We start from the raw sequence: 23085 nt of genomic DNA on the forward strand, positions 1-23085 counted from the left end.
AAATGAAATGTTTATTCAGAAGGGAGACCTTCAGTCAGGATGCTTGCTGTAAGGGGTGACTTGAGAAGAAAACAGCACAATCAAAGATTTATTCCCAAAGCCTTACAGCTTATGAAGGCAGAGACATAGGAGGAGCAGAGGAAGAGCTGTAAATTTGCTTTCTCCCTGTGTCTGTTCTGTGTGTGATTGCTGTTAAAGCTCTCTGCCTGCAGGAGACCTTTGCTTTGTCAGCTCCCTGGGACAGTGCTGACAAGTGGCATCATCAGGAAGTTGTGTGGGATTGAGCTTTGAGTGTTCCTGTCACCGTGATTGGATCACACTTTGCAGTGGCTCCTCACTGCATTTTTTTGTTGTTGGTCTGGCAGAGCTTGTGTTTCACAGAAACTTCTCAGTGGCACTTTCAGCTCTCTGTGCTGCTGCTGCTACTTTGCAAGCTAGTGAGCTTCCTTTCTCTCAAGTTTTGTGTTCCTTGGACTTCCAGCTACTTCATTGGCTTTTTAAATTTAGAATTTAAAATTCTTCCTCATCACCCTAACTCCAAACCAGTAACTGTTTTACAGAATCTGGTGGTCATGTGCTCCTTTCAGGGCGTTCTGGTCTGTCTTTCCCTAAGTCTGGCATGAGCATTTTGATATTTTCCAGTGACTCAGTGCAAATGGACAAGGACTGCTGCAGACAGATGTGGCAGGAGGATTCATTTGTTACTGATACTCTTGACTGGATGCTGTACCTGGGCATTTATTGCCACTGCAGAGCTCTGTTAGTGGATCTGCTCAGAGCCAGGGTACACCTCAGCAGTCTGAATGACACAAGAGTTGCTGTGCTTACGAAAACAAATGCTTATATTCACCAGCATAAAGAAGTATTTCCTTTGTAGCCACAATACAGGAGAGCTGTCCAAACAGTTTCGAAGAGCCAGCAGGCCAGGATCAGTGAGGGAAGGCTCCAGGCTGAGGCTCCTGCTGCTTCTGGGTCATAGAGAAGTGGCTGAGGGATTAATGTGGCTCTCCCAGTTTTGGGCTTATTCATTCCTAGCACCTTCTAAGCTGAAATTTGGCTTATGTTGTCTCTTGATTTACACGTGAAGTACAATGTGTTTGTCCTTAAGTATTTTGCCAGTGGGCTGTGTTTGGAACAGCAGGGCAGGGAATGGAATGAAAAACTTGCAGTTATGATATTGATAAATGTTGAAATTGCATGGCCAGCAGAAAACAGGCTGCACAGAAGAGTTTTTCTAGGCTAAAAAGTGACTTTATTCTACTTTTCAAACCAGCTGTGTGCTGTGTTTGGCATATTGAGAGGGCTTTGCATCAGTCTCAAAGAAGAGTGAGGCTTTAACAGAGCCTTATAAACACCAAACAGCAAACCTTAATAGAAAGCTTTTAAAACTGGGAAATGAATCAGGCTGAAAGAAGAGGGAGGTCTCCTTACAGAGCAGGACAGCTGCTGGAGACTTTATGTCAAGGCCTGACTCCTTGGGAGTAGATTTATTCCAGCTGGCTGATGCAAGGGCCAGGGAATCAGCTGCTTTGGTGTTTGTGGCTATGAATTCTTGAGCTGGCCTGTTCAAAGTGCTCCCTGCTCTCAATTCACAAAATGAGTAACTGCATTTAATGCTTTCTGGGAGCCTTTCCTGCAGTCCTGCTCCTTGGAAAAAGCAGACAGGAAGCTCAGCATGGAGAGGAAGGACCTGTAGGTTCTCTCCTGGTGTCAGTTTTGCAGACTCCACCATTATGGTGTAGCTCTCAACTTGAAACCTCAGTTCATGCAGCCATGTAAATCCCTGAAAATCCCTCTAAATTCATTGAATGCTTTTGATATTTCACATGTAAAATAGCTTGAATTGACCCCTAAGAATGTAAAATGAGACAGGTTAAAAAATCAAATCTGTGTCTGTTATTTCTGTTTCTTGGGAGGGACTAGGTGTGAACAGAATGAATATTTAGGATTTTTTAGTACTTGTGGATCTTAAGAGATGACTTTCACAGCCTGTAGACACACAGCACAGGTCTTGTTTTAGTTCTGTCATTTCTTTTTAGTCACTGTTTAAGTTCCCTAGAGAAATACATAGGAAAAACTTTCAAGAAAGTTAGCTGAGGTTCAGTACTATCGAGTGGAGGAACGTAAGGGAAGATACAAAACTACAAATGTAATTCCATGCACAACTTCAGAAATGTGTTTTCTCAGATTATCTTGTTTGTACACTGTAATTGTGAAAGACATCTTGCATTCATTTAAAAAAAGTCTGGCAGTAATACCAATACATATGTTGACCAAGAAGCCTGAATTTCATGGTGCCAAGGGACTTCACCAGTTGGTTTAAAAGTAGTTGAAGGTTCTTCAGAGGCAATCCTTTTATGAAGGTACAACTTTACTTTTCCCTGCTTTGGATTAAAAATATCTTTGTGAAGGACCTGAATGTTTTCAGCAGTTAACAAGCAGTGGGATAGGAGTGGAATTAGTCAGGAAAACAGACAGAAATTTTAAAACCTAAGCCACAGGAGACGTAGTTTCTTTCCTTTGATATTCTGAGAATTAAAAAAAACCCAAAGCAACAAACCCCAAACAAAACCACTGAAGGGGTCTATTTATTTATTTGTTTGTTTGTTTATGTGTCACTGACTGAGCACTGAGCTCTGTGTGTGTTCTTTGCAGGGATGTGAGACAGAGGATCCAGCAAAGGATTGCTCAGGTGTTTGGTATCAGCTCTTCTGCCATGTACCTGACTAAGCCAACGTTCTTCTCCAGAATGAACAGCACAGGAGCCAAGACAACACACGATGAGTACTGGCACCCACACGTTGACAAGGTGAGGAGGAGGCTGAGATGGGATGCAAACATCTCCTGTTACTATTATTAGATCACCTTGAAATCATTTGACATTAAACAATCCATCAAACAGGTTTGAAAACTGATGCTTCAGGGATGAACCTAATGGGAGATAAGTGAGTTTTAGAAACAGAGGCTCTTACACCCCATTTAATTTTATTTTCTCTAATTTAGTTTTGCTAGAATTAATAAATTATGAGAATGACTACTCAGAAATCTCTTTTGTCAGAAGCATTGATTAAAATGACCTGAATTGCTCTTTTAGCCAGGTCTAGCAGGAGCTGTTTCACAGTGGTCAGGTGGTCATGGTTGTCATTGTTCTGAGCCTCTTGATAAAGGCTTAATATTTGTATTTGAGCTATATGTGAATTGAGGCTTTTTTATTGTGTGTGTTCCAATGGGGATGTGGTACGTGGTACCCTCTTTCAATAACTTGGTGTTCTGATCCTTTTAGAATGGAAGTATTGTGACATCCTTTCAACTGCACAAGTCTTCTCTGAAGGCTTATAGCTTAGTGCTTTGCATTTCTCAATGGACTTAAATGATCTGGTATTGAGTTTAGTTCTGAATTTCACTGAGTTCAGACGTTTTGTGCAGAACAGCAGAATGCAAACAATGGAAGAATCAAAGAAAAAAAACCCCACAACACAAAAACACCCCAAACAAGTCAAAAAAACCTCTACACTACAATACCCACATTTCATGCCTTCAGGATTTATAAATGAGTCACTCTGAAGTCATGGATTACCAAGATGAAACCAAATAAAATAATCCCAGCAAAATCCAAGTTATTCCTCAGGGCTCGAGTCTGTAAGTGGGCAGTGTACCTTGAAGTCTATGACAATATTCCTTGCCTTAAAGTATTTCCTGGAAAAAGCCAGTCTGAGGGAAGTACAATGTCTGTCGTTGGTCACAGCATCAGTGTGAGTTCCTGTGTCCTTGTCATGGGGGCAGAAGCAGCTTAACTTTAGAAAAATGTGGTGGTAGTGATGACACAGCTTATGTTTGACAGCAGAAAGTCCTGCAGGGTCGAATCTGCCAGGTTTTGGATGCTTCTGGTTTGAAAAGCTGTGGTGTAACCAGTGAATAGGAGTGGCTCTGGATCGGGGGTGATTTTGAGGTCCACATTGTTCTGATTTGTGTTGGTAGGAAATGGCTGTAGGGAGCAGATTGTGCTGGTGGGATTCACAGGAATTCCATCATGTGATGCTCACTTCCAAGAGACCCTTGGGAGAAAGTAAACTGGTGATTCTGGTTGGGTGAAGCGCAGTAAATTCATCAGCTCCTTATAGTTTTTCTGCAGTTTCAGAGAATCAGATTTCACTGCCACAAAGGTGGGAAAAGCAGGATATTTCAACAGCTGATGCCTATTTTCTCCACTCTTTTATTTTAGCCCCAGAAAAGGATATTTTAGAATTTCAGACTGATTTACTGCTGTAATGAGATTTGTGTCTGCATGAGCGCTGCTCTCCAGTATTCTCTTTATTCTTTTCTGGGTGTGTTTTGCATTGGGAAATGAGTAAGGTGGCTGGATAACCTCACAATTAAATGTTTCCACCTAAATATCTCCTGGAATGTAGAAGTTATTTTGTCATTTACATGCAAATAGGTTTCCATGAAGAGAATTTGTGGAAGCTGCTTTTCTGTCTTGTCATCCTGAGAGTGCCTGAATATGATGGACAGCAGGCTGAATGTTTTCCTGTTTTTATCCTTCTCTTTTGTCCATGTTTTATTTATCTTGCAGGCTGTCTGTTCAGGGAGCAGATACATCAATTGATTTGCCTTGGCTTTTTCTAACCCATCTCCAGCTTCAAGAAACAAAACAGGCAGAAAAAGTGCTCTCTTGGGCTTGGAATGCATAATCTAGACCTTAGTAGTGTCTGTACTGAATAATTGGGTTGTCTGATTTATGACAGTGGTTGGACTCAGTGATCTTGGAGGTGGTCTACACGACCTAAATAATTCTGAGTCTCTGTGAAGAGAATTAACCCAGTTGGAGCAGTTACCAAACACCTTGTTCATAATCATAAATAGTTTGAACAGAGGCTAAATAGGATGAAGATGGGCAGCTTTACAGGTTGCCTTCAGTGCAGCCAGCCTGGTTTGTATTTCACTTCCTCCAGCAAACTTTGCCACTTCCAGACTGCAGTTGAAAGAGAGGAAAAAAAATACATTTCTATTGATCTGAGGTAGGAAGTGCTTCCCAGAAAAGAGCATTAGTGTTCTTATGTAGCCTCCAAAGCAAGTGTGAATACTGGGAAGTTGAAGAAAGATCAGTAAAACTTGCCAGTTTGTTGGATGCTTTTGTGTTGGATCATTATTTATGCTTTCCCCTTGGAACAGAACAAGTCACTTTAGGTATTTCTGCATAATTTAACAGTGAAGGTTACTCCTAGAAGACATCAGGATTTTTTTCTTGCCTCTTTCCAAAAGAAAGGTAAAATGAAGCCTGAGAAAAAGGAGTTCACTGTATTTTCTGCTTCAGAGTGACACTGTTGTTAAAAAGACTTTTTGGCTTCCTGTGGCTTCTTGGAACACATGAAAACCCCTCTTGCCTTTTTCCTGATGTTGCTGAGTCTCCTGCAATTGTATATCTCAATCTGAATCTCCCTGAAGGTTTTTAACTGCCTAATGGAATAGTACAGATTTATTGTGTCTATCTGAGGCTTTGTTTTTTTTTTTCCCCTAAAATTTATTTGGTTTGTAGTTACATAGGAATGGAAACCCTGAAATCCCCTGAATGACTCATTTAATCTTGTTGAATTTATAAGCATCTAAATCAAATAAAGAGAGTGTTGGTTTAAGATGTGGAGTTTCTTCTTGGATGGAATTTGTTCAGAACTGAGGCTTCCAAATGTCAAATACGTGATTTATAAGGGACTTGCTGTTGCACACTTCACGCTGTCAGCAGTACAACATTCTCTGGTAGAAGCAGTGTGGGGCTTGCAGATTTGTGCAGTCCCCTGCCTAGGCAAGGATCCTGTCATCCTTCACAGAATTGTCAGGCTCTGCCATAAGATGGTTTGGGGTTTGTTTTCCTTGAATTTCTTCTATCCGAGCTATTTCAGCACTTCAGTGCACATTTTCCCAAAATTGCTTGGGGTTGTTTATTTTTTCTTCAGCCTAAACATGTCCCTGATGAGTTGATAGCTATTTTTGTCCCTCCTTCCACCCCCATGTATTTATAGGTGGGAATCATATCCCTTTTTGGCCTTTGTTCCTCTGAGCTGAACAAGCCAAACCTTGAAGTCTCCTTACCTGCAATGTGCTCTCCATCTCCCCTGCCCTTCCCTGTACCTGCAGCCTTCTCTGGCTTCTGACTCTGTCACTGAGAGCAGCTGCTGTCTCTTCTAGCAGACTCTTCTTTTCTTCCCCTACATTTAATAAAACACATCAAAAGATCCTATTTCTGCCCTGGGACAGCAATAGCTCTGAAAATTGAGGAGGTTGATTCTCTTGTCTGCTCAAACCCATCACCTCAGCTCACCTTGTAATTCAGAGATGTGCTCTTTGCTCCTGCATTGTCTGCTAAATAGATACTGCCAATAAACAGAACACTGGGAGTAGCTGTCAAGGCTGTTCTGGTGGTTATCTACACAGAATTAGGTGAAGGCTTACAGGAAAAGAGCAGTTTTGACACTTTTTCTGTGTGCTACACCAATGCTGATTGGAAAGTGAATTTTCTTCTGTACTGGAAAGCAGAGGATGCTGTCCTAAATATCCTCAGTATCTGCAGACGTCTTGCATGGTCCTACAAGTGTTTATTTGCATAGAAATGTGTCCCTCAAAAAAACCAACTGCAAAATGGGGCTGGCTAATTCTGGCAATTAGTTCTATTTATAATAATAGCCTTTAAAGAAGTGTCATATAAACATCATTATGAGCATCTACCATTAAATATTATCTGTGTTTGACTTTTTGGATAAAGAGTGTTCAAAAAGAGCACACTAACCATGTGACATAGCAGGCTGAATGGAAATATCTGCATTTTTTCTCTTGAGTTGTTTACAAGGAGCTGTAGAAATGTGATTTGCAGCTGTGTGGCTGCATGGCTTATCACCTGCTTTTAATGACAGCTTTTCTCACATAGTTTGAACTTTTGGTTCAATTATTCATGTCTGGTACTGGAAATCATTACCAGGGTAACAAATATATTTGATATACATGGGGGAACTTCTAGCATTTTAAACAACTGAGTATAATTTAGCTCCTCCTTTCCATAGTGTTGCATTTCTCAGGCCTGGCTGCTTCTGAGAGTGAGTAATGAATAAGGATAGGAACAGAAAAAACATTTTCCCTTGCACACTTCATTCCCCAGATTAGTCTTCTGTAGAAATCAAGTGTGTTTGGTTAGGCTGAAATGGTTTGTAGTCAGCTCTTAGAAGTTTAGAATTGGTAAGGCCACCTTGGAGTGGAGGGAGAGTGGCCTGAGGGAGCAAAGACTGCTGCTCCACTGAAGAGTTGATAAAAACAATTCTAATGCATTAAACTTGCAAGCATGAGTTGAACGAACTTCTTCACTGTGCTCATGCCTTCACTGGCTGGAGACTTCCTTAAATCGACTGGAAGTTTTTATCACCAAATCAGTGAAGTGGAAAATACCTTTGCAAAGCTGATTTGCATGAGAAGGGCTGTAGAATGGGTGGTTTGAGGTGTTGCACTCGCACTTGCTCATTAATTCCCATTTATTGCCTTGTATTGCTACCAAGGTTTGGGAAAATAGGGGGAGAAGGGGATCACTGTAATATTTCTCTCATTTTTGTGATTCAGACCGTGTAGGGCAGCATATCACCAGATCTGGCTTTTTCCTTTAAGTCCTTATGGTCAAAATAATAACATGAGTATGAATGAAAATGTCTGCCTATTCCATCTGCTGTTATGTTCTCTTTAGTCACTGCCCTTACAGGAAAATGTGTACAACTGCTCTTGAGCCAAAATTTAACTGGCACTAATGAGTATAACTTGAAACTGAAAATATTTAGAAAACTTCTAAGTTTGGAAGTAGCACCTACCTCTAACAGTCAGCAGGTCAGTCAAAACACTCTGCAAATGCTGTGTATTTATGCAGTAGTGCTGTGCTGCACATTTCACTGTTTGACAGTGTAATGCTGAACTTTTGAGTTGTGATACACAAAGAAATTGGAGAATACAGACATTGATTTCAAGTATTCTTTTAATTGCTGGTGACACGTAGATATGAAAGGAAATATTTCCAGAATCAGCTAAACTCAGTGTTAAATATTTAGATAGCTTCACTCTGAGCATTAGTATGTAGTATTTCTTTTCTCCAACTTCAGTGTATGTGTCGGCCAAAAATAATACTTTAAAAGGAAGGAAAAATCACCTTGTTATACTTTAAAAGTGGGGTGTTTGGTCTATAGGTTGAGAAGAAGCAGAGACTTCCAAAGTCCAGTTTGAAGAGTTTTAAACAAAACCTGCATGGAGGAGAGTAGAAGCTCCTCCAACAAACGTGTGTTTACTTGGAAATTCTGATTTACTGTTACCACGAACCTTCTGTGTGGTAGCTCATGAAAGAATACAAGTGAGGTATCCAGAAACCTTATAACCAAGATTAGATAATGAGTGGAAATCATTAGGCAAGGGCTATTCTTCTGCTTATTAACCTCCTGGTGAAATTTTATCTTGGAATAGTATAAATGGTGTCTTTTTGATGCAATGCACTTCTGACACTACGTTGTTTTTTGCTCTTGGGTGATAGAAGTGTATAGGAGCATCTCTCTAATTATGGAAACTGTAACATAGAAATAATAAACATAACATGCTAGTCTTGTAGTGTCTGTGTAAACACAAGAGAATAGACAAATAAACATATATAATTTCTAGAAAATAGCATTCTTGGTTTTCAAAGACCCCTTTATTAAACACATGAAAAACTGAAAATTAGAAAAACCCACCAGATCTATCTGCTCAATCCTGCAGAGATAAGATAAAGAATTTGGTAATTTCTGGTAATTTTGGCTTTCCCCACAGGTGACTTATGGCTCTTTTGACTACACTTCTCTGCTCTATCTCTCTGACTACTCTGAAGACTTTGGGGGTGGCCGGTTTGTGTTCATGGATGCAGATTCCAACAAGACAGTGGAGCCCCGAGCAGGTATGAGCCCAGGCTGGCTGCAGGCAGCTGGGCAGGTTGTGCCATTTATTGACTGGCTGGGCTGGCAGGTGGTGTGGGACTGTGTTTTGTGTCAGCATGAATAACGTGGAGTAATGTAGCACTCTGTGTTCAGATTGATGACATAAAAAGTAAGGATTAGAACAGGTTAAAATTTAGCCACAGGCTGCAATAGCTGGTGTTAAGCCACAAGAAGTGACTTCCTTGAAAGCTGTAGGGCTTAGAAGAGGTGGCTAGTTCTGACAGCTTAGCAGGTCACTGTGCAGCACGAGCAGAGCTAGCTGTGACTGCAGCAAATCCAAATTAAAGCCATTTATTTTAGACTGGCCTGAAATTCCTTTGCTGCTCAAGGTGGGACTTAGTACCCTGTAATGGCTGAGGGCTGGGTGTGAAGGTGATTGATTGCCACAGCTCTGCTGACCTGCTGGAACATGATGAACGATGATTACTTGGGTGTGAGTCCATCCCTGCTTCCAGGAGGCCTGACAGGGATGAACCTTCTGATGGCTGTCAGTTATAAATAAATAAAAAACCTTTCAGGCTGGTTGGAGAATTTTCTAATATGTGGATAATTTGAAACTAGAATGACTCTGGGGCTGCCTAGAGAGCAGCTCAGCCTCAGCTCATCTGTCTGGCAGGTGAGTGCTGAGCTTCCAGCAGTGTTAGCTTTTTTAATGCAAGATCAGCCACACTGCTGCAGGGAGAAAAAAAAAAAAAAGGACAACTTTATATTCCTGCAGTGTTCTGTCTTTTTTTTTCAAGACATAAAAGATGGAAATTTACTCATTTAAAGAGCCTCAGTAATTGTCTGCTGCCAGGCATTACCCCAAGCAGAACTGACTTCAGACCACTGCTGCCTGCAAATTGGGATGGGAGTTTTTTGACTTATGGATCATAGCGATCCACTCACCTGCCGTGAGGCTGCTTTAGATAAACTCTGAGATTACCTGCATTCTGGGTTTGCTACTCAAGAATTGTGTGTTTGATTATTTTGTTTTTTCTGACTGGAAATAAACTCTAAACTGAAAGCATCATCTTTTGCAAAATGCTGCCGCCAGTATTTTGGAAGGGAGCAGATTAAACTCTTTCGTTTCCAGATGCAATTCTAAGATTACCAGGTTTTTATAGCTGTAGAAGTCACAGCTGAATTCTAGGTATGTGAGGAGAGCTGTCTCCTCAGTGCAGGGGCACTCAGCCTGGCTGCAGTGTGCAATGTGCCCCTGACTTAATTTCCAAAAGTCTGTAACTCTGCAATTGCTTCCATTCAGCCCCATGTGTTAATTTGCAGGTTTTCTGCTGCAGGGTCTTTACTCTTTGTCGTTTTGGAGGAAAAAGGGGAAGCTGATGAAACACAGAATTTCTTTTTTGGCTGTTCTCTTTGCCAGGGGGTTGTATGGGCAACATGTGCCACAGGACACACCTGAAACAAAACAATGCACAGCTCGTAGGGAATAGCACAACTGTGCTTCACGGACACAGGAGAAAATTAATCTTAATGCCAGTTACACTTTTCCAACACAATTCTGTGTTACCACAGTTGTCAGGGGTCCTGTGATTGTGTCACAACCTCTGGTGCACAAGTACCACTGATGTCCTGTGAGCAAAGGGGAAAAACTTAAGAGGTGAAGCACAGTGTGAAGGCATTTGCACTTGTTTTTCCTCTTGCTGATAAAATGTGTTTTGTGAAAGAATGACCCCAGGCTGTTTTCTGTCGCTGGTACAAGTTGATGTATTTTTCATGTTCATAATGTTCCTCTGCAGTGTTTTTTCTCTCCTGTCTTTTTGGCTTTTGTTTGTTTTGTTTTACGCTTGTTTTGATCCTTTGTGCTTCTCTTGTCACTCCAGCTCAACTTTTAAAACCACATGTTGATGATCTTTCATGCTTCTCATTTAGGAGCTCCAGGCTTTTATAGGATGACTGTCATAATCACTGGTTCAGTTTTCATGCTTGACAGCTAATTTACTTTTCTGTATTGCTTATGCCACTGCAGTCCTGAAACCTGGCACTTCTTGTTGTCTCACACTTAGCCTGCATTTTGGGGACCTGATACAGTGTGCCAAAATGAGCAGGTTTCTTTTTCTGTGAGCAGCAATTTGTTCAAGTGTCAGTGGGGAGCAGAAAGGCATTGTTAGTGATACAGCAGAGCAGAAAAGGAGTAATTGGAAATACAAGAAAAAGCAATTAAAAATAAAACATTGTGGGATGTCCTGTGTTTGAAAGTGCTGCCTGGGCAAGTCCCACTGCTGCTGCATATGCATTTGCAGCACTTTACTGATGAGGATCAGTGTCAGCCAGGCAGCTGGGGACAGGGAGAACTGTTCTGCTAGGAGTGGAGCATAAATTCAATTGCTTATCACTTCCCTCAGTGTAGATCACTTGCAGATTACCTAAGACGTCTGTAAGTCCTGACTCTCATATATTTGACTGAAAGACTCTCTAATTTGTAGGATGATCTTTAACATCCCCCAGTTTGGTTGTTGGCAAACATTAGCTTTAAGAAAGAATTATAATTTATTAACCTTGAGGCTCTTGAGATTATTTTCTTTTTAACAGAAATGAACAAGTCAGCACCAGTTCAAGTGTACAGACCTTTGGCTAATTCATAACCAAACGTGGCATGAAGGAACACATCTTTCTTGTGCCCTGATGAACTTCAGAAGTGAATATGTGTCTTTTGACTTCAGTCAGGACCTCTGTCTGCCACAAGAAACTCACTGTACCACGAGGAAGAGAATTCCTAGTGCCAAGGGAAATACGACTTTGAAAAGAAAACATTTTTTGGTGACATAGAAACAGATCTGAAGTCGCATCTGTGCCTTTTAAATATATATGGAAATTCTGTTTCCAAAATTGTCATACTGGGATTTTTTTTCCACCCCTCACACCAGGGTTGGCTCTGTTTTTGAGAGACTATAAGAAACAGAGCAGCATTTTGAATGAGGTCCTTCAAAATGAAGCCCTTTCAACATTAACTCTTTTTGCTGGTCTGAGACACGATTTAGTAATCTGCAAGACATACAGGAGGATTAAAAATAAATGGCAGGCATCAAGGCTTTCCTTTTTCAGTCACAAAATTGGTATATTTTCTGCTGCTGCTAAACTTGTCAGTGTTTGAAGTTTCATATTTTAAAATTCCATATTTAAAATTTCATCATTTTACAGAGTCTTGTGTCAGTCTGGGGTCTGGCAGTATGAGACAGGTCAGACTTCGCTTGATCATGAAGTGTAGATGAAACTCTGCTGTTGGAATGACACTGGTTCTGTGTTCCTTATTTGCATGTGCATTTCTTGGCTTGAAGGTCAGCTTTGCTGCACTTACTTTCAGCTTACAAGGGAATTTGTTCTTCATACAAGTCATTTATTATACAAAGGCAGAAGGAAAGGTCGCAGTCACTTCTGTGTGTTTCTGGAAAAAAATAATTTGGGGTGCAAAATGAATTCTGTACATTGGAGTCTGAAATGTGACTCCTCCTTTAATACCAGACTTAACATATTCTCACAGCTGTCAGAAGTGGGTGTTTCTGGAAGTGTAAAATATTTGATTTGAAGGTATAAGATATTTGGGAAGTTCACCCCATATAGATAGTCTTATCTTTCTCTGTATTCAATCCACATCATCCAGATTCAGTCTAGAGCATTATAATCTTCTGCCAATCCTATCTTTAGTTTTGCTCCAATCAGTAAAAAATTGGAGCACATCTTGAAGTTGAATCAGTATCAGCTGAAAGCTGAGAATGTTTTTTTAAAAATCCACAGAAGTAGCTGTCAGTTCTGCTGAGGAACAAATGGAGCCAGCATGAGCAGCTGCAGTGAGCACCAGCCATGCAAAGGACAGCAATTCTTACTGATTTGCAATACTCATCACAAATTGTGCCAGGGACTGGTGAGGTGATTGCAAAAAGTGGTAGGAAAAGGAGGACCTGCTGCAGTCATGTCAAAAAGACATAGAAAATAGCTCCTTATTTCTCTATAGAACTTGCTTTTTGTTTTGTTATCTGTGGAAGAGTAACTGTCTTCCAGGCAGGTTTTGTATTCTAATGGTGTTTGATGACAGGTTGACAATGGCATTAAATGAAACACTGTTTTAACTGGGCCCATAAAGCAGTAGGTACCTGGGAGTGCAGGTCAGACCTGCACCTAACGTGGTGTTCCTGTGAGTGACTTCTGATAAATTCACTGCCTTGTTGAGGCAGCTGTTCCTGAGGGTAGCAGTGGTCACCTCACACTGCCTGGAGCATGAAAGGATTGAGGAATTCTGGGGCAAGAGTTGTCCTGTGTTAGTGTTCCACAGAGCATTGTGAAGCACTGTCAGCATTGAGGATTGTCCTCTAAGGATTCTCCCCTGCCATGGAAGACTTGCTTATAAAGGACCACACGTAGCATGTCCCGTTTGTGCCTTTATGTAATCCATGTGCAGGCCAATATTTCCTGAATTTGAGTTGATACTGGTCAAGAAAATATGCAGCAAAGCTGAAGGCAGAAAGCAGTGGAGAATCAGCTTCAAAGAGTTACTCCATGAAATTCAGGTAATGTAACAGATGAAGTAAAATAAAATACCAGGTTCAGCTGTGTCAGACCGTGGTTCAGTAGTGAGAGTTCATTTCTTGGTTCCTAGGCTGTGTGTGAATGTCACATGCCACAGATGCTCTGATGGAGCCTCTTCAAGGGCCATTTTTGGAATCATTGAGCAGCTGAGGTTACCCTTGTGCTTATGCGTCAGTGATTTACTAAAAGTAAGGACAAATTCCTTCTCTATCAGAAGCCCAAAACCCAGAACTTTGGCATCCATGTGATTGGACCACAGCTCTACTGGACATGCCATGTTTGGCAAGGTCAGGAAAAGTCAGATAGATGATCCTGAGGTTGTTTAATATGACTGAAGTTGCAGCACTTTGTTCTTAGTGAGAACTTTTTGTAGGAGGCCAGTTCTGAGCCCTTGTGCAGCTGCTCTGACAGGGAGAACACAGCAGACCTGGCAGCACTGGTTGGGTGAGGTTGAGCACTGGAGGGGAGAACTGGGAGGCAGAGCCAGGGTGATATCCCTGTCCTTCTCTTGGCTCTAGGGAGAAGAGATGGAGCCAAAAGGCCTTGGGGAGACTCATTATTGATTTGGAGAGAGCAATTACTCGGTTTTCACTTCTAAATACTCCCCAGGGTTGTCACACCTTCAGACGGAGTGGACACTGCTGTGATTTTGAGCAACCAACTGTGCTGGTAGGAGAGAAGCAGACAGGGATTCTGTTGATGTCTAAAAATGTTCATACACTTTTAGAAGGAAATAAGTAAGTTCATTAATTTTCTTTAAAAACTGTAATTTGGAAGTTTTCCAGGCCCATCTGAATTTAAAGTAGAAGCAGCTACTTTTTTTGAGAGTCTTGTTAATACTTCAAATTACAAGCTGGCTGTGGGAGACTTCACTATGTGAATCAGTGATTTTATTTATAATAGCAAGTAATCTCTGTCTAGTAACTAAATGTGGGACAAGTTCGTAACTAGGCTTTGATACCCATTGCAGGTAGTTTTTTGTTTGGGGTTTCATTTTTAGGCCATAGGGATTTTTATTCTTCTGTGCTTGACATAAATGTAGCAAAATGGTTCAGAGAAGCTTGTGCCCTCTCTTCTGGTGTGCTCTCTTCACCCCAGAGTAGGGCACTTGCAGACATTGTCAGTCCACATTCCTTTTGTGGGGTTTGCTTAAAGGACTTGCTTAAATTCTGCCCATTCAACTTTTTTTTTTTTGTAAGTAATTGAATAAGTGTATCTGTTAAATAAGTTTTGTTGCATGCTTGCAGAAAACATTATTATCAGTTTATCTGCCTAATGATATGATGGGTTTTTTGGACACTCCACATGAGAATGAATTGGTGATTAATCCTAAACAGATGACGAGGATGAGAACACAACTGTTGTGCATTTTCCCTGGCAGTGCTTCTGTCTGGGTGTCATTCAGCAGATGAGATGCAGTTTTTCCTTCTTTCCTGAGTAACTTTTAGAGCTGATAAATGCTAGGCAGCCAGTGGAAGCTGTCAGTGCATAAGATGAAAGATGTTGACTAGATCTGTGGTGCCAAATAAACTGTTCTGCTTCCCTTTAACCAGACAGATGAGTCACTTCATTTCCTTCTGAGCAGCAGCTCAGTCTTCCCAGTGCTCCCAACCAGTTGCCATGGGCAGTGGATGGTGGTGAGGCCCTTTCCATTCCCCCTGCCCTTCCCTGGCATCCCCAGGGAGGAGAGTGAGGGCACAGTTACCATTCCCTTATCAATGGAGTGATGGTCGAGACAATCCAACACATCATTTGCTTTTTCTCCTTGAAGTTCTCATAACCCAAGGAGTTCACAAGGAAATATGGCAGTGAATTAAACTAGGAGAGCCAGAAGAGTGCTGCCAAGAAAGCAGAAGGGGAAATTCCATGTGAAGGATGGGAGCATGAAGGGGCTTAGAGTCCAGTGGCAAAACAGGCAAGCTGCAGAGAGAAGCAATGGCCAGAATTGATGCTGATGTGCTTGGCCTGTTCCATGTGTCATCAGAATAACTGGGCTTGGAAAGGACCTCAGGAGCTGGATGTAATTTAGGAGTGGGCCTTGATTTAAGAAAGGGAATTGGACCAGCTAACTTCCCAAGGGCTCTTCCAATCTGTTAGGCAACTAATGTATAATAGTAGAGATATAATAATCATGGAGTATTTTTTCTTATGAGCATTGTGGTCTGTTAATTTTTTTACGGTTCTCAAAATCACTTCATATATTCCCCACATCTTGTCATAATTTAAACTGGTGTGCCCTACTAATTTTCCTCTTGCCAGGGTAAGAACAACAGAAGATAATTTTTTAATATAATACTTGTAAATCAGAGCATGTGTTAACTGCAGAGTGTTTTAATGATGCTTACTAATTAATGTTCACAGAAACCTTGTTAGAATAGGTCAGTACTACTTTCATTTTAGAGACAAGGAAACAAATGACAGAGCAAGTGGTTTTGTTGAGTTTACATGTCAAGGGTGTAGATGTCATTGAAAATTGTTCCCTTTGTATTTCCCTCCAATCTGTATTGCCTCTCAGGACAGAGGTTAGGGAGCAAATTGAAGGCATCTTGTTTATGGAAGTGCAGCTGAAGATTCAACAGGGATAACACTTCCCAAGAGAAGCCTTTTGGGAATAGTGAGTTTTGCTGTGAGACAGCTCTGGGTAAATCTAAGAAGAATTCACTGCTAAGGGGCAGTTCTGAGTTAAACCTGGGAAAGCAAAAGCAGGGAAAAGCAAAGGCTTGTATTTAATACATTTATTCCTCCAGTGGTTTTTTGTTTGAGTAATTAAATGCTACATAATTGCTGCACACACTGAAATCTCCATTGCTTTTGCTGCTTGTTAAATATGATTCCTTAAAATAACAGTGTTGCTTCATCTAAATTGGGATCCCATAAAATTTATAGCAGTGGGTCTTGTGACTGGCACTGGCATATCTTCTTAGATAATGGTTCCTGTGGATCAGTGCAAAAAATGGATTCTCAAAATGGCAGGAGAATAAGTGGTTACCTCTAATACAATTAAGATCTTGCTTCCTGTAAGAGGTTGTTAGGAGTGCCCTGGCCTTGGTAACTGCTAGTGACCATCATCTGGATGAGGATATTGCCATATCTCCCTTGAAGGTTTTGTCAGATGGGATGGGAATTAACATTCTTTACCCTCTTTTTGAACATTTATACTGATAAAAACAATGTACCATGGAAAGAGTGTGCTTTTGCTTCAAAACTTTTGCAAAGGAAGTAAGTTTAAAAGGAATTCTTCCCAGCTGAGGAAAAAGCGTCTTTGAAAACTGACTATAGCCTTGTTCAGTTACCCAGAGACCCCAGTGGATGCATATGGAAGCAGGTGATACCATATATATGAAGACATGTTTATTAAAGAAAGAACTTAAAAGACATTCAGTATAGCAAAAAAAAAAAAAATCAATTTAACTGGCTTAAACAACACACTGAACCTTGTCTAGCTCTGAATTACTTCTAGTCAGAGATCAAACAGAACAGCTTGAAAGTCAGTTTAAGGCAAAGCTTTGGGTGAGCCAGTGAGGGACCAATTATAATGTATTTTAATGAAGTTGAAATATGGTTTAAAAGGAAAAAAAAAATCATGATGTGGGGATTTTGTATGGAATCCTTGAGGGCAGCACTGTTCATGCCAACACTGGCAGGACAGGAGCACGCTGCCTTCATTTAGGCTTTCTTCCAGAAAAGCAGGACACCGAGGTGGGAATGAGCTGTGCATACAAATGGATCTCTTCTTTACATGTGTGTAACTTTGCCCTTTACTGATGTGCAGCCATGGGCACAGAGGGGGATGAAATTGTTATGAAAGACTCTGGGCTGCACTCTGAGGATTAGATGTGAGCTGCAGCTGACCATGAAAGGGACTCAGGGATTAGTGGGTAAACCCAGCCCCATAAAGCCAGTCTAGTTTTGTCCAGATCTCCCATGCATGCTGCTTAAGAGTATGCAAACAAAGGAACTTCTGGATCTTTGGGATCCCTTTTAGAAGAGAAACCCAGCTACATGCCTGGTGCCCATTTCTGCCATGGAGGTGGGGTAAGAGTTGGAGTAGTTTATGTTGTTGTTGTGCAGACTTTAAGCAGGCATCAGCTTCTAAACAAACTTTAATTTGAACAGTGGGGGAAAAGCCTGAGTAGGAAAAGAGCGTGCTATTGGGATGAAGGAGAGGTGCAGGGGAGCGTTTCTGGCTTCCTCAGGAGAACTTGAGCAGTCCCACGAAGCCACGTCATTTGGAATTAACTTGCTGGACATCAAACTTGTACATTCTCAGAACAGTTTAATACTGTGGGAGTGCAGAGGGCTCCATTCTGCTGCCTCGAGTGGGACGGCAGTGTACCTCTGCTGTCATCACCAAAGTCACTGCATTTCCATTTCACCCGATGCCACTTGAGGCCCCGAGTGTCCCCAGGCAGGGCAGTGATGGTCAAGGCTTGGGCAGGAGCAAGCACAGCAGTGAGCACTTGGATCTATAAAACAACTGCCAAGCCAGTGCATGGATGGAGTGGCTCTTTCTCAGGAAGGTGAATTTGTACATGGCTGATACATGACTTTGTAACCTGCCTGAGCAGCGAGTGATCAGACCAGGCACAGAAAGCGATAGCAAACACTCGGTACAATGCTGATAAGCTGCCACAGCTGCTTGTGAACCTGCTGAGGTTTTGTCACTGAAGACTTTTTGCCACCTTTGTAGTGCTTCCTCCTTCTGTGGTCTAAAATTAGAGCCAGGACTAGAAGGGGAGCAGGGAGGAAATCATTACACTTTGCTGACAGGTGCTAGAGTTGCGCTTTTTTGTTTCTAACTGAAGCTACCAAGAACTGACTTCTTGGCTTCCTCCTGCATTTTATAAACTACAAGCTGTGGTGGAATTGCATCTCCAGCTTCATGGCACGAAGGATTAATGTATGTTTTAAACAGTAAAAAGCTGTCAGAGTGCAGTGTAAGCTTGCAGCAATTTGTCTGTGGTCACCTTTGGGCTCTCAGGTCACTGGGGAACAGCTGGAGCCAGACAACAGCTGAGCTGTATAGGAAGAGCTGCAGCTGAGTGGCAGACTCCATTCATGGGTTAAAATCTTTGTCTTTGCAGGTCGGGTGTCGTTTTTCACCTCTGGATCAGAGAACCTCCACCGGGTGGAGAAGGTTCAGTGGGGCACTCGCTTTGCCATCACCATCTCCTTCACCTGCGACCCGGAGCACGGCATCGGGGACCCAGTCCTGGGGTGACTCCTCTGGGCATGGGACAGGAGCTCAAATGAAGGAGAGAAGCCCTGCAAGAGAGGAGGAGAAAGGGAGATACCATCTCTTGTAACCTCACACGCAATTAGAACTGCCCAGCTGTGGGAACACACTGACACACACTTTGTTTTCATGTGTCTTTTTCCATAAACATTGCAAATGGTGGCTTAAGGACACCTTAAATTTGATGCATTCTGAAAACAGTGTGTCTTCATGTCCCAAAGGGACAAGCTACAAAGAAGAGAGGGTGAGCTGTACAGAGAAGAGAATTGGGCTCTTCATTTTTTTATTCTTTTAAAAAAATTCTTCAGTTTGAAAGGTACAGACAATCTTTTGGGCTCTGCCTTAATCTTGACTCCCCAGGCTGCCATTACCTCTTCAGTTCTTTACTCTCTTCAGTTACTAATGTGATGTAGAAAGTCTGACCCAAGTTAATTGAGACTGTTACTCTCTAGAACGCACCTTCTGTTGAGAGGGATGGATTCTCCTGAGTGTGGGATCAGTGGGGAATACACCTGGGTTTGGCTACTGCCACTTACTTGAACTTTTTTTTAATTGAATTACTACTGATTCAATATTCAGGAAGTCTCCCAATAGCTATTTTTGGACTTCTCTTTTCCAGTTTAGTATGAAGACTTCTTCTCTTAACTAGGACCACCATTCAGGTGTTCCCTGAATATTAAATTGTAGGGACTTCCAAGAGGAGCTTGTGTGCATTGCAGTACAGAGAAAGTAACAAACACATGCATAATCTTGCCAACTACTTTGGGTTTTTTACTGCAATCAAAGATTTCTGCGGGTCAGGAGGTTGATAAATAAATGGTAGAAAAAGCAAATTTTTTTTCTCAATCAAATTCTGAAGCAACCATGTTGATCTGGTGTATTACTTGGATGTTTAATTTCTGTGAAACACTGGAAATCTGGGAATGTGCTTTGATTTTTTTTTTTTTTTAATGCATACAGTTTGGACTCTATAATGTACCCTCTTACAGAAATAATAAATACTGGGGGGAATTACACTGAAGAGCAATATAAAGAGGAATGATGAGAGGACGCTTGGACTTGTGGCAGCTCTCATTGGGCACACCAGCAAGATGAGTCCTCTGTAATTTCATTTCTTCTCAAACCTGAAAAAGTCTTCCTTGCTGTACTAACAAGGGAGAATTGTTAAAATGGCTGGATGCAAGGAAATAATAAAGTCAGTTGGGTTCCATATTGAAATACTTGTCCTAAAGCCTGTTTATTCCAAGGAATTTGCATTACACCATATTTTAAGTCTGTGTCAAGGCAGACCAAGATCACCAGCAACTGCTTTACTGGATTGAATTTGATTCCTGCTGTTACCCTGAGGTTTAAATGTAGGGCTTTTTCCCCAAAAATCCCTGATAGCAGTGCAGTCTAAACATGAATGGACCTGTGTTTGCTGGTTACTCCTGTCTGTCATGCCAGCTGTGAGTGGCACTAAAAGGAAGTGGCACTCCTGGAGCTGCCCTCTATCAAATCCTGCTCAACAAGATCATCTCAGGCCGTGGGGGAAATCTCAGCTCATCTCCTCTTGGATTTTCATCTTTTGAAGATCCTATGTCTTGCAATAACTCCTGCACATGGTGCATCTCTTGCTGGGAACGTTCAGATGGACATTGAGAAATAAAATCAAGCTGGTGTCTTTTGGAGTCTCTAAGCCTCAGTAATCTGGTCAATATGATGACCAAACCTGTCACTGGTAATTTGCTGGGAAATTGTGCACAGTCCGTGGTAGGAGAGCTCTTCTTTGGAAAGAAATACAGTAATTTGATGTATGTTTTAGTGCCACTGAGATTCTTCTATTTAAAGCTTCAATATCCAGACTCCTAAAAGCAATGCCTAGATCTAGGGAGAATTTAAATGGCAAATGAGGAAGTAAAATGCAATCTGAAAGTTTCTGAAGGTAGCCTCCAGCAGGAAGCAGTAATTGCAGAAGGCTGATGTGCCTGGGGCAGAGTGGAAGTAGAATTCACTGCTTATTAGGAACAAACTTGGTTTAATTTATTTTAGACCACTTAAATACCCGGAATAATTTCCAGATAATGACAGATAATTCTGAATTTGAAATATTTTCATTTCTGCCCCTTTTTGAAGCTCAGCTGCCTGTTGCTACTGGGAACTGCAGGGCTCTGATTCCTGGAACTCTACTCCAAGGGCAGGATTTATTCAAGTAGCATAAGTCTGATGCCAAGCTGCTGCAGAGAAGTGCTCTTAATTGAACAGGGGCAATGACAGGATGTGGCTTGATGTGTCCCAGTTGTGTGAGACCTTTGTACAGAGCCCTTGTACTTAAAAGTAAAAAAAAGGTCAGGACTTCTGCAGTGTGTACCGGGGCTCAGTCCTGATGTTAAAATTACAGCTTTGCACCTGAGAGCAGACTCGTAACAAGGATCTGGGAATGCTGATTTGTATTTTGAAAGGAAATTACTTGTAAGGAAAGGGAAGGGCTGCTGGTGTGAAAAGTCCCAGAGTAAAACAGAAAATGCAGCAGGAGAGCAAGCCAGATTCGACTCCCTACAATGAGATTGAGTGAAGCCTCCTGAGGATTTCTGTGAAGTTGTACTACTTTTAAAACCATATTTCCATTCAAATGTTTTGTGGAATATCAGGAGCTTTTGAATAATTGGCAAGTATGTGGTCAGAGAAGGTTTTTAGTGTACACCTACCTTTCAGTCCTGTAATATGCATTAAATTTTAATTTTTTGTCCCGTGATTCTAGGAACTCTAGATGGACTTCTTAGCATTTCTTGTGTATAACATTTTCATTGTGTAAGCAGTTGTGGAATCATCGTGGCTTTTAATTCCCTGTGAGTCAACTGAAGGTTTGGGGAGGTACATTTATGTTGAGATTTTCCTGAATATGTATCATCTGCCTGAAATATTCTGTGCTCCATCTCGATCAATTTCAAGTCCAGAAATGTTTACAAGGATACCCTATTTAAAAAAAAAGATTTTAATTTGGATTTATAGCAGAAATTTAGCTTCATGTCTTACGTATTTTTAAGGTCTAAGCTGGGTGCTTTAGGAGGCTGTAGCACATAATAATGTGCAGGCTGAAATAAATGTAGCTGAAAAGGCATTGATGATGACTGTGCTGTCAAGGAAATCAGGTTTTGTTTCTTCAGTTGCATCTCTTAGTATTGAATTTCTCTTTCACAGCTTTCCCTTCCCCAGTAAATGAAGATGGCATTGTTTTTAATGTAAGAGCTCCTCGTGTTCCTTCTGCATCCTGATATCCTTACACAGTGTTTGCAGGGGAATTGGTTCTTTCTAACCTGCTCTTGGGGAGCTTTGTGCAGTATTTTTGTCTTGTCTGAATTCTAGGAGTAAAACCAGGATATGCTGCTGGAGGTCAGAGTGGGGAGGAATAAATACAACCAATCTCCCTTCTCCAAGAGAAAAAAAAGAGAAGAAAAAAAATCCCAACTCCTGTCTTTCCTTTTTCAGTCTCTTGTGTGGCAATCCAAGCAAACACTCCAGGAGCAGCAGCAGAGTTATTTCCTTTCTGAGCTGCAGGTGGCTCTGGCACATATGGATTGTCTCAGCCTGGGAAAATCCAGCAAAGGCACCATCCTGGAGTGGTGGGAATCCTCTGCTGAGTGTCCACTGCTCCTTGTGAAACACCCTGGAAAGCTGTAGCTCTGCCGTGCTTTGGGTCTTGTGAACATTCTTAGGAAGCTGAAAGCTCATTTTACATCATTGGCTGAACCCTGCTTCCAGCTCTCTCTTACTGATTGTTAATTTATCCTCAAAGTATCTGTGTGGCCATTTTTTATCTTCTGTGAGTGTCAGTGGCTTTGTACTGAAGTTTTTCAGGGGGGACTGTGCACAGGAAATAACTCTCCAGTTTCCCAAGTACACACCTTTGAGTGTGTCCATCATCTCCCCTCAAATCACTTATTTCACCTCTCACTTCTGTCCCAGCACACCTCAGCCTTGACCTGTAGCAAGTACTGACTCTGCATTATTTATTCATTGACTGGCTGGCTAGCACTGCAGAGCAGGCTTTTTCCTCTGATCCTTTTAGCCCACGTGGGGTATTAATCTTTATGAAGGATTTCTAACTCAATTTTTGAGATTTTTCATTCTTCAGCATTCGTTTTTTTCCAAATACTCCTATTTTTCTTCCAACAGAGGCATTGTCCATATTTGGACCAACACCTTTTATTTCAGAGATACTTACTTCCATCTTGCCTGTTTTCCTGTAAAGCTGAAATAATGACAAGGTGGGGATCAGTGTTGCCTGCTGTTGAGCATTCTTGTCTTTCATCATACTTCATGGACAACGAGTAGGGAATTTTGAAACAGATACTAAAGAGA

General features: G+C 41.5%; 1 protein-coding gene across 1 annotated transcript in view; it reads left to right on the plus strand.

The window, feature by feature from the left end:
• Positions 1-19895, plus strand: part of OGFOD3 (2-oxoglutarate and iron dependent oxygenase domain containing 3) — a 34904-nt gene extending 15009 nt beyond the window's left edge. The window contains exons 7-9 of the mRNA XM_082293960.1: positions 2656-2809; positions 8821-8944; positions 18593-19895. Coding sequence (XP_082150086.1) covers positions 2656-2809; positions 8821-8944; positions 18593-18729 — 415 coding nt within the window. The 3' untranslated portion in view covers positions 18730-19895. The remainder of the gene's footprint in view (positions 1-2655; positions 2810-8820; positions 8945-18592) is intronic.
• The last annotated feature ends 3190 nt before the right edge of the window (positions 19896-23085 follow it).

Source organism: Coloeus monedula (assembly GCF_965178545.1).
Source record: "Coloeus monedula genome assembly, chromosome: 19".
NCBI classification, from domain to species: domain Eukaryota; kingdom Metazoa; phylum Chordata; class Aves; order Passeriformes; family Corvidae; genus Coloeus; species Coloeus monedula.